The sequence below is a fragment of the Liolophura sinensis genome, chromosome 6 (genome assembly GCF_032854445.1).
Source record: "Liolophura sinensis isolate JHLJ2023 chromosome 6, CUHK_Ljap_v2, whole genome shotgun sequence".
NCBI lineage: Eukaryota > Metazoa > Mollusca > Polyplacophora > Chitonida > Chitonidae > Liolophura > Liolophura sinensis.
In genome coordinates, this window is record NC_088300.1 from 52,804,426 (window position 1) to 52,817,199 (window position 12,774).

Here is a 12,774-nt window from a genome sequence, read left to right on the forward strand (position 1 = left end):
ATATATATATATATATATATATATATATATATATATATATATATATATATATATATGTCTGCTTCTCTGATTTGTTTGTTCTCATTACCCTGAACACCTAATGAAGATATGTCATTCAGAGTGGGAGCTGTTGACACAAGCTCTAAATAACAGCAGTTCAAACAACTAATTACTATTGTTTACAACATCAGTTGCACATTCAGGTAAAACATATACAAATTAAGATTTAATCTCCAACAATAAAACAATCCATTTCTTTGTCATTGTGTGCAGAGGTGTGTAAGTAAATGTATCATAGGATTAAATTACATTTCCCTGTTTAATATTAATTTAAAGACTAATTTGCTTTGTATCACAATAAAAAGCTTGTTAAATTTCTTGTGTCACTTGCGCATAAATTAAACTCATTAAGCTATTCTTTTTTTACACCTTTAGTGATTTTTTAGAACAAAGTGAGTTACATGTGTATGATGTTAATATGTTGTCCCATTTATTAGTCTTTCGCTGATTAATTATTTATCATTATTAAAACTTCCCCCCTATCATTTCAAAAATTATGCACTGAATACAAAGTAGAAGGTGCTGGGTCAGGTGTAGTGTCGCTATCATTCAATATTACAACGTTACACCATTGTGGGATGGAATATGATGGCATTATCAAGGTACACAGTGTCTTCAGTCAAGGGGCGGATAACCTGAGCTTTGCTCCTCAAGTACAGTCATTGGCTAAAGTTGCCATGGTTATTACAACATAGCATAGCCATGATAAAGATACATACATTGGGTATATGTACAGGTAGCTGTGCTAAGCTGGGACCTGGCTGTTACTTCCGCTGTCTTCTATGTCCCACGTTGTCATCAAATGGATAAGATGTGTAAGATTCATATTGTATAAGTGACACATTGTACATTGTATGTTACATGTATATTAAGTTATTGATTTCACTGGCATGCACACATACCATTCCATCATCTATTACACAGAGCTCAATGGTCCGTTACACTCAGAGTCCAGCAGTGTGTTTCATTGAGCCCAACTGTCTGTTACACTGAGCTCAACTGTCTGTTACACTCAGAGCTCAACAGCCTGTTTCATTGAACCCAACAGTCTGTTGCACTGACCCCAACTGAATCCAGCAGTCTGTTACACTGAACCAAATTACAGTTACACTGAGTGATTTACACTGATCCCAACCGTCTGTTACAGTAAGCCCAATAATCTTGTTATTGTGAGCCCAAAAGTGTGTCGCATGAAACACCTTGTGATTGTTATGTGAATCTGTGGAGCGAATGATCATTGTTACTTGTTTATGTGTGATCCAAATGTATACACAATGTTAATTAAGATGAACAGGTGTTGTAAATAGCCTTGTAATATAAATGTTACATAGTGGTAATTAAACTTGTGATGTAAACATGGTGTATGTTGATGTTATTTACACTATCAGGTGGTGTATATGTATGCGATGAGGCTTCACTCATATTGTTCAGACGATCAGAAATAAAGAATTTTTGCTATAAATGCTTTAAATGCTATAAACAGATCGTTGCTTTCACACCATAACCAAAAGAATGCATGATGTAGCTATTGAATAATTGTTATTTGATCAAAATTTTTTCACCCTTCTTGTCACCAACCTTTTGAGCATTAGTCCACTGAGTAAAGCTAAAGAGTAATTCGTGTTATAATGATAATCTGGTATAGAATTGGTCACGTGCACACCAAACAACTGATTCATATGCCAAAGCTATTATAATTAGGGTAATGATAAAGTTTTGGTTCTGTTTAAAATTACATTGTCTTCTCTTATATATATGTGTGTGTGTGTGTGTGCATTTCTATATCTAGTCTTGTATTTACCCTACTGGTACATCTACCATAAAACTTCTGTCTAAACTACCCATAGTAATATATAAAAGTGTAAATTTCTTTCAGCATTCAAGATTTGTTAATGCATTATTTTTTATTACATCGCTAAATATCCAAAAACATGATCACTGTGCAGATGTAACTGAGGATGAACTAGTTACTGTTTTATTTTAAGACTGTGTTAAGTATAATTCCTAATATCATTTATTTTGGCAATCGATCATTGATAATCAAGCCTAATTTTTGATATTATTTTAGAATACCCAAAATTACCTTTCACAAAATATCAACCATTTCTGTACTTGTGTTACTATTCAGAATTGATAATAAAGTTGTAAAGCAGGTTGCATTATAACTTGTTCAAACTTGAGAATCATATAAATAGTTCACATACAAGTCTGAGATAGACTGAAAGGCAACAATTTGAGCTATTTGATTAGTAAATATGGATTTTTGTCCACAATATCTAGTAATGCCTCTTTAAAATCAGTTTACAGTGTAGTTCCTCAAACCAAAAGTTTTTTGCCCCAGTATGGAACATTCAGTGTTAGAAAAGGGGGATTCTGTTGAAGTATGGTATATGAAAATGAGGTGAAGTGAAGACAAATAACCTGGTACAATATCTCATGGTGGCTCTTTACTTTTGGTACATCTGTGTGATACGTAAACTTGTATCCAATCTGTGAGCTGGTACATGCACAAGTTGTTCATTTTGAATTGACTTAGGCCTATCCATGTCCCATGCCAAAGGAAATTAACTTTTATTGATAAAATCAGGTTTTGGAACAAATGTGTGTCACTGAATGAAAAGATTTGTTTTGAACATTGATCTAGAAGTAATCTTAAAGTAATATTTGTGAAACATATATATAGATGGATATGAATGTCCTAAACCGATTTGGTCTGAATTACACTTAATATAGAGTTACTGACACTATGTGCCATGAAATTGTTATCATCAAGAAAATGGTATTTCATACAAATTCCATTATATGTGTATTTATCATAATTCATTGAGCTGTTTGATGTGATTGCTTGTCAAACAACTTGAATAAATTATTATAAAATACTCATTTGCAGAATCTGTCACTAGGTTGTGCTTTGCTTGTAATAACATTAACCTCCCACTTGATCACTGACAAACAATATATTTTGATGGATGACCTGGAAAAATGTATTACCCATCACACATTTGATTGGTGGAAATAAGCAGGGAAGGTGTAGTACACCTCACATATGATTGGTGATTAAGCAGGGAAGGTGTATTACACCTCACATATGATTGGTGGATTACCCAGGAAGTTATATTACACTTCACACATTTGATTGGTGGAAATGAGCAGGGAAGGCGTATTACACCTCACATATGATTGGTGGTTAAGCAGGGAAGGAGTATTACACCTCACATATGATTGGTGGTTAAGCAGGGAAGGCGTATTACACCTCGCATATGACTGGTGGATAACCCAGGAAGTTATATTACACTTCACACATTTGATTGTTGGATAAGCAGGGAAGGTGTATTACATCTTGCACATTTGATTGGTGCATAAGCCAGGAACGTGTATTACATCTCACACGTTTGACTTTTGAATAAACAGGGAGAGTGTATCACATCTCACACATATGAGTGGTGGTTAAGCAGGGAAGGTGTATTACACCTCACACATGATTAGTGGATAACCCAGGAAGTTATATCGCACTTCACACATCTGGCATAAGCCAGGAAGGCGTATTGAACCTCACACATTTGATTGGTAGATAACCCAGGAAGGTGTATTATCACCTCACAAGTGTGATTGGTGGAGATGTACCAGCAGGGTGGAGTAGGGAGTTCGTGTGAAGCCAAATACAGATTGCATGTTGTGTAATTCACAGCCCTTGTCATGACGACAGGTTAAATGTAACAATGTCGAACACACTGGCAATCCGCATAGGAGTTAACGGGACTTTCCCTTTGTTCTAGTGGTAGAAGCTCAAGGACGTAGCAGTCCCAATTGCCATGGACTCAAACCACAACATCGTCACCCCATCACATTAAGGATAGATTTATAAAGTGAATAACATTTATTCACTTTACCATTACTCACTAAATACTGTAGCTCTGTTCAAACTTTCGAATTAAAGCCTAGAAACTTTTCTTTATTTACTAATTAGAAAATGGATTAATAAAGTTATGTAACAGAAAAATGATAAGCCCACGAAAGGTTCATATTAATATAATTAAGTAAAACCAGAGCAGCGACGACAGTGTGATAGCTGGCAAATGATCACTCGTAACCTGTGAAATACGCCTTCTCTCAAATGACCTCAGTATTAATAATAAGGCCAGTCACACAATGCCGGCATTTTGGGGGCCAATCTGCAAAGCGTCAGTAGCACTGTCAGCATATAACTTCAGTATGTGTGCTTTGGTTTTAACTTTTTATATACTTTAAAAGTTTTCGGTCATATAATGACGTGAACGGTTAGGCGTGTACATATACTGTGGCTTCTTGTGGCCGCCAAAGTGCTGTCCTCACTGAAGTATCATGCCGAAGACAGCTGACATGACACCCCACCCAGTCATATTATACAGACACCTGGCCAACCAGACCTGTTTCCTGGCTCGAGGAAGCAACAAGTACCATTTTTAAAGTCTGGAATGACCCGACCGCGGTTTGATCCCGGGTCACCCGACTTCCAAGCGGATGCTCTAACCACTAGGTCATCGAAGCGGTCATCACTTCAGTATGTGTCACAATGACAGTTACGGTTACGCAAATTTTAAAACTCTTTGTAGAGCGTATGGCCTTCACTAAGGCTGGTCGAATTTTTCCAATCGTTTGTTATCACATGACCATGCCTCCCATCAGTTGTGATAGAACCAACCAGTAATCTTAAAGAAGGCTTCCGATTTGTTGAACATCGGCACAAATCGTGTGATCCATATATCGTACGATCCAGTACGGCCAAGGCCTTATATCTGAACACACGGAAGGCACTGTGACATTCTAGCTCCGCAAATTTAATTAGTATATAGGCTAACTAAGGTAACCAAGAATAGTTTGGCGACAAAATTTCCCGGTTGATACATAATTATCGCCAAACGTGTTCACACTTGATACGTTAAGAGCGTTCGATTTCAGGTTTGATTGTGGGTAAATGAAAAAGTAAGAAAGGGTGGAGGAATGAGATGATGAACAACCATTCCGCCAGTTGGCTGAATGAGATGATGAACAACTATTCCGCCAGGTGGCTGAATGGGATGATGAACAACCATTCCGCCAGGTGGCTGAATGGGATGATGAACAACCATTCCGCCAGGTGGCTCACTGTTGTAATACAGGTCTCCTCCCAGTCATCCAGAGTCCAAAACAGCCATTTGTGTACACTCTGTCAAACAATCAGTAAATCAACGTCTTAAGCCCATGTAGCCTAATGAATTCCACATGGTACACGGCTCACTGTTCAAGACGATCTTGATCACTGTAAACATAAGAAGATTTTATCAGTGTCTGTAAAAACAACAAAAGTCATTTCCATTAGCAAATTGATAAATACGTCTGTCTAGTTAAATTTTAAAAAAGGGAAAAAAATTGAAAAACAGCTTGAGACTTATTCTCGACAAGTCGTGTTGTGTAATATTTAATCATTCTCTTAAAACACGTATAGAAAGAAAGTGAAATAATTTATTTATTTATTTGATTGGTGATTTATGCCGTGTTCAAGAATATTTCACTTATACGACGGCGGCCAGCATTATGGTGAGAGGAAACCGGGCAGTTAAAATTTGTCCTAATGAAACCACCTAACACATTGAAGATCAATAAGCTAACGTACAAGGACAGTTGAGTGAGAAACGGTATGTGGGTAAAGTTTCAATGACATATCTTACTTCATACTGAAATAATCATGATAACCTCGTGTGAAAGACCGAAGGTATGGTTGTGGACGCGGAGAGTCGGTGTGGTTGTGGACGGGGGGAGTCGGTGTGGTGGTTGACGCGGAGAGTCGGTGTGGTTGTGGATGGGAGGAGTCGATGTGGTTGTGGACGGGGGAGTCGGTGTGGTGGTTGACGCGGAGAGTCGGTGTGGTTGTGAACGAGGAGAGTCGGACCGCTTCTGTGACGAAATAGTCAAAGAGGGGATCAAACATACACGTGATACAGAAGATACAGTATGTATACACATCTAATGACTCCTCGCCATATAACGGAAAACTTGTAAAGCACAACGTAAAAACTCAGTCAGATACACACATAAATAAATACATACATTTCATACATACGCGGGGAGTCACTGGAGGAGCGATGAAAATATATAGGTACTGGGGCTTTCCTGTTGCAAGGTGTCCCTTTCATGAAAAGATGGAATAACAGTAAAGCAAAAGCATAAATGAAACAGTCAAACGGGGTAGAAATATAGAGTTAAAAGTAGCCAATATGTACGTGTACGTATGTACATATACACATGTACCTTTATTTTGAGAAAACTTTGTGACCTGAACCATTGCTATTTGCTAAACTCCGGATGATAAAAATTTTACTCATGGAAGTAATGGGAGATATGTATCTGTAATGCTGGAATGGTTAAGCCTTATACCCGAGGAAGACATTTTGTCAGTTTCTATTTTTCTATCATAACTCTTAAAATTCTCACACTACATAATTTTCTGTGACTAATTTTAGACAGTCTATACCCATTGGATTTAGAGATAAACTTGAAACCATTGCTATTCACGTATGCTACCGGCTTGACATGACATTTATTGACATGACGGCAGCGCTCATCATTGAACAAAGACATTTGTAATGGCATGCATCTCCAATTCCAGTGGACAAGTCTTTGTGATAGGACACCATCTGGTATAAGGATATGCAAGGCCAAACCAGATTCTGTGGCACAGGAGTCGCTTAAATGATGCTAATTTAACTGACAAATGTTAGATGTTTGTTTTAATATTAGAACTTGGGACTGGAGCGATGCATGACTCAGTGGATATGTTGCGCAACTCTAATCACGAAACACACGAGGTGTGTGTTCAATCCCGGCCTTGGAAATGAAATGAGTAGATACTGCCGCTGTGTCAAAGGTCACTGGTTTACCGCGGTTGGTCCGGCTTTTTATACTCATAAACGTGATTGCCATCAAAGAATTGAAAACTTAATTATTGTAGTGTTAAACTTAATTAATACATGAGTTTAGATGATAACAAGTTACCCTTCCTTCATCATTGTTACGATTTCTGTAGTTGTAAGTTTTTATAGCGGTGTCACTTACTCACGTGATTAAAGCGCTGGGCCGCTGTGACAATCAGGTCCTTGATAGCAACAATGGTTCGAATCCGTGTCTCGCTGTATCGGCAACACATGTCTTTAAGTCAGAAAGTTTGTGAGGTACCTGATGAAGGTCTGGGCTTGCCTTCAGAGTTAAATGTCAGTTTTGATAAATGAAATACTTAAATTAACTATTCATGTTATATTTATTGTCTTCGTTTCACAGGATTCATCCATGCTTCATAGCCACTTGAAAGAATCCGTTTAAAATCGCAAATTAGCTTCATTGTGACAACCCACGACCAATTGTTTGTACATGGTGATAATCATTGGTGTCAATGGAGAAGATATCTGTCCCTTTGTCTTACCAGTGCAGGAGTTAGTGCTCAGGGCTTAACGTCGTGTTACCGATGCAGGAGTGAGTGCTTAGGGTTTCACGTCGTGTTACCGATCCAGGAGTGAGTGCTTAGGGTTTAACGTCGCCTTACCGATCCAGGAGTGCGTGCTTACGGTTTAACGTTGTCTTACCGATGCAGGAGTGGATGTTTAGGGTTTAAAGGAGAAGAAAACTTAAAAACATGACACTATGGGCTGAAAAGAACACATTTTTTATCTGGTGTTGCCTGCTGCATAATTTGGCGATTTTTCATCACACGGAACGGCAAAGCTGGCATAAATCGCTCAGTCCATGGCGTCCTCCATCTTTAACACTCTGTAATATAAATATATAATGTAATATAATCGTTAAAACTGCCGGCTTGTTCGTGGAAACTAGGAGCCTACGTCCAACATTCCGGTTTCCCGGTGGTCAAGCGGAAAACGAACTGTACTGTTCGCTACCTTCTGGAAAAGAGTTCTACAGGAAATGTACGAAATGCACTTCAGGGATTTTCGACGGAAATTCTCCTCCTAACAGACTTCAGGACTAGTTCTTAGGCAAAATGGAGTCGCCCAGAGCGGATTTTGGCGTTGACTTTATTTATGATTTATCAACTTGAAGCACATAGTAGAATTTTTTTATGGCACGCAACTGCGAGGAAATACTTACTCGTTTCAGTGGTATTTGTTTGATATTTAAGTTTTCTTCTCCTTTAACGCCGTATTACCGATGCAGGAGTGAGTGCTTAGGGGTTAACGTCGTATTACCGATGCATGACATCACGGGCCTATACTTGACACATGCGATGATAGCTGGACAGTTAAGTTAACTTCTATCACTCTGTACTACGCTCTGTTGGTGTGTCAAAATCCATGAAGTGACCGTGAACTGTGGACCGTGGACCGTGGGCAGGCCAGTTGGCTGCTGACCAGACCTAGCGTTAGTCTGTATAACTCTTACAAACTCCTGCACAATTTCCCCCTTCACCATGGCCATGCCAATTACTGCAATGTGCACATGCCTCTAACCCCTCAGCCACCAGATGTCCGTATATACCTGAATCCCTGCATACATACACAATATGTGGGTGTAAGTTTATGTTTACAGTTCGAGGTGCTGTTGCAGCCGAGGGAACTAAATAACTTTAGTCTGAGGTTTAGACGTGACGTATAAAACCAGTTGTCGGCGTGGCACCCTGTGGCCTATACCCGCCAGGCTCGGTGGTCCTGGCTATTGAAATCATAAACACAGTTTCCACTTAATCCATCTTTCTTTAGGTTTTGTGATACGATCTCTGGAACATCGCGGTTTGGATCACAGCCAAGACTATATACGGAGCAATTACAGCGTTGTAACCAATGGTCTGTCAGTTTACGTTCAGGTTTGTTGTCTGCAAAAACATTTAACGAGATTATAAAAATCTAACCACGTCATGGTTTAAGAGTTGATTGTTTGGCTTTCAGCGTTTCGCCTCTTTAAGTACAGGAAGAAGTTGTCTGGCTGCTGACAACGCCTGTATAATATTACAGGTACCAAACTGAAGAGGTGGGTTCGGATAAGGAGAGAAAGTATACGAATTGAAAGCAGTAGTCGGTCCGATGAGAGGGATGCTGGTCTTCCTTGAATGGATCAATTTGAAGAATTACTGAGTTCATGAAGAAAGGGGTGTCTGTAAAGCCGAAAGTTAAAGGTTTTCAAAGCTTTACATGATGGCGCGTAAACAATGGAGCGGTGAAGTCAGTGTTAGTTTACCCACATTTATTGTAACGCTGGTTCTGTTGTCTGTAAATGGATACCATGCTGAGGCCATAGAGGATGGGAGCATACGCCTTGTCGGAGGTAGGAGCGACTTTGAAGGGACAGTGTTGATTTACCACATGGGCCTGTGGGGTGCGATATGTGACAAGGGCTGGAGCCGGAAGGACGCTCATGTCGTCTGTAAACAGCTGGGTTACCCTGGGAAGCATTTGGCCTTCAAAAAAAGCTTCTTCGGTAAAGGTTCAGGTGAGTAAACTTTGTGTAATTTATCCTCGTATGTGAAATATATCGTACAATATGTAATTAATTTTCTTATATGTGCTTAGTATTTGTCATTTTAAGATGAGGAGATATACGCAATGAAAACTTTCTAGAAAATAAATAGCACCTATTCTGGAAGGCTTTGTTTTCATGATTCGATCGTATCTTATTAGTATCAGTATGTAAGATGGAAAATGATACCTAATGGTCACAGGTAACCGGTGAAATCCGGCATCTTGTCAGTTTACTTCAATTAAGATTTTTTGTGCTGATTATGGAAATGCTTAAATTGTAGCAACTTAGACACCCACTGGCACCAGAACCTAACCATGCACAATTAGTTAAGAGAAAGTGCAGTGAAGCTTTTTACAATTTATTACACTGGTCTAGAATTACTCAAAATATTGTGTTGTCATCACAACTCTTAGTTCCCCAGCAGATTCCTTGTTTATCCCGGCATACAGAATAAAAGACCACAGCACTGAAAGTAAATCAAGAGCAAGGACAACAGTGTGATAGTTGTCACAAAACTTTGTGACAACTGTGTGTCAACTTTCCCCGTCGCTACAGGACTGATATCCAGATACTCTTTGAGACATGGCATGGATTCATGTACAACCACCAAAGCAATTGAGGCTGATTAAAGGAGAAGAAAATTTTAATATCAAACAAAAGAGTATGCATATCCTTGCAGGTACATGCCATAAAAAAATTCTACTATGTACCTCAAGTTGATAAATCATAAATAAAGTCGGGACCTCCGTGGCTCAGTTGGTTAGCGCGCTAGCGCAGCATATTGACCCAGAAGTCTCTCACCAATGCGGTCGCTCTGAGTTCAAATCCAGCTCATGCTGGCTTCCTCTCCGGCCGTACGTGGGAGGGTCTGCCAGCAACCTGCGGATGGTCGTGGGTTTTCCCCGGGCTGTGTCCGGTTTCCACCCACCATAATGCTGGCCGCCGTCGAATAAGTGAAATATTCTTGAGTACGGCGTAAAACATCAGTCAAATAAATAAGACATTAGACATTAGATAAGAATGGTGTGTGACTTCAAGAGAACTTCCAGGTGTTTTAAACATGCATACACACGTTCTACTCGTATATCAGAACATGCACATGTATAGTGTCGCAGCGTGTATCACTTCCAGTATCCATTGTTTATCTATACATGTATTAAGAATACGACAACGGCTTTAGGAGAAAAGCGATGTCACTAGGGCCTTCCGGGTCGGGCTATGACAAAGACTTTAAAAGTGGTACTTGTTGTTGCGTCGCTTAGCGCTCAGCTCTGAGAGGTTAGAGTGAAAAAACTGTAGGGCTCGGTATCAGTTTTAATGTGACTGGTTTGTCATGCCTGGTGTCTTCGACAGGATACTTCACTAGCGATATACACACAGCTAATAATTCTTCGTCGTCATATGACTAAAAAATTGCATGTGCGACGTAAAAACCCAAGAATACGTACATACATTCGTTACTTCCTTTTTGTAAGCTTTCATTTGGTTTCCAGATTCTTCGAGTATGTTTAGGAAATAGACGTAGACATACCCTTCTGACATACTCATCCCAACCCGCCTTATACCAAGTCTCAGAATACTGTATAAGAGAGTGTAACATGTGCACTGCTAAGTTCAATACTCAAATAGAGCCTGTGAGAGACCAAAATCCTACTGTAAAAACCATTTTGACGATTATCCCGACTGAGCAATGATTAATCTTTGGTCTGTCTTTGGTGCACAATGCGCAATGAAGACGCCTTCAGTTTTACTGATAATTTTCTGTACAATTGAGATTTTACATATATGTGGCTCTTTGACCTCAAAAGTTCGTTAAGAAGTGTTTAAATATCAGCCTGACCTGACCATCAGCCGTTTTTAATGTCTGCCATGGTTCACGCACGCCGTTAGCCAACCTCACAGACGCCACAAGAAAACAAGCGTCCGTTGATTTCTGATTTGTTTATGTTCGTGTACTGTAGTGGTTGTTAGTATTCTCATGTTATCCTCTGGCAGGTGAAGCTCCCAGGCAGCTGCAAATTAACTACTGTCTGCTTTATGTACCGATAAGTATCCTTTGTAGACGAAACACTCCAAATCCCTTGCCATCTGTCAGTTGCATGGCATAAGATAGGCTGGTATATCAAATTTTGCTTAAAGGCTCTCAGTTCACCAAAGATTAACCGGGATGCCCTTTCAATCTGGCAGTCATGACTGTGGAATGGTAGTAATGTTAACTTCTTCTCGAGCCAAAGGAAATGTTTAGATTTGCTTTACAAATACAACAAACGGCCATAACTCGGCGGAACCTGTGTTACTTAACTGGCTCGTTAGGGCTTTTGGTATGTAATGGGGTCTGTTTGGCGGGCGGTTGGCCCTATACTAGAGTACAGATATACCAAACTCTGAGCTAGGTATGTGGGTGTTGCTTCCTGTTGGGGGTAGTCAATGAAAGGAAGTGCATAGAGAAACCCTAAACAGGTGGGGAAATCCGTCCGCATCTGCACTCCATTACGGTTCTGTAGTCGATTTATATGCAGGCTATAAATACTGTATTAAGTAGACTGTTGGGCCCCTACAGGCCGCTCAAGTTTATCGCTGATCCTCCAAGATATATTTTTTTCTGCCAAGCTGCAAACTCGATAAACATCAATGAGAAGGAACGATTTGAGGACATTTGAGGACCTTCTGATTTATCCTCGTCATCTGGACGAGGCGAAAGGCTGATCGCGAAGGAAACATTCCTGGCACAGCTGGACTGGGCAACGCCGTTGTTTCCTGTTTCATTTGCTATACAAAAGCTTTGTGCCAATTTTAGAGTGGTGCTTGTATAATGTTTCGTGGAACTTTCTCCAGAGAATCTTAGAACCTTGATAACATTACCGACTTTCCCTGTAACCATTTTTCCTGGCGTGGGTTGTAGCGCCTGGTAACAGATTGCTTGTGCAGCATTTTTGAGTGACGACAAACGGCTGATGTCTGATGTTCTGTGAACTGCTACAACAGAACGCGTACGGTTTACCCACGACAACGATATACCAACCACTCCTCAAGCAGCAAGGCGCAAGGGGCTTAAATTGTCATCTTGCAATCATTAACACATTATTGCGGTGAGACAAGGAGACGCGGTTTGCTATGGCAGGGCGGTGCTGTAGAGCGGGCAGCGTGGATCTTCTACAGATTCTTACCGTAGTCTGTTCATATACTAACAATCAAATTTAGGCGCCGTGCATGGAGTTGAAGATGGCACGATTC

General features: G+C 39.9%; 1 protein-coding gene across 3 annotated transcripts in view; it reads left to right on the forward strand.

Annotated features, from left to right (window-relative positions):
- The first annotated feature begins 8,827 nt into the window (after positions 1 to 8,827).
- Positions 8,828 to 12,774, forward strand: part of LOC135466848 (lysyl oxidase homolog 4-like) — a 30,894-nt gene continuing 26,947 nt past the window's right edge. For 2 of the 3 annotated variants that reach the window (XM_064744587.1, XM_064744588.1), the window contains exon 1: positions 8,829 to 9,510. In XM_064744587.1, the coding sequence (XP_064600657.1) occupies positions 9,213 to 9,510 (298 nt within the window). In that variant the 5' untranslated portion in view covers positions 8,829 to 9,212. Of the gene's footprint in view, positions 9,511 to 12,774 lie in introns of all 3 variants that reach the window. The other variant, XM_064744586.1, reaches the window with a different exon arrangement.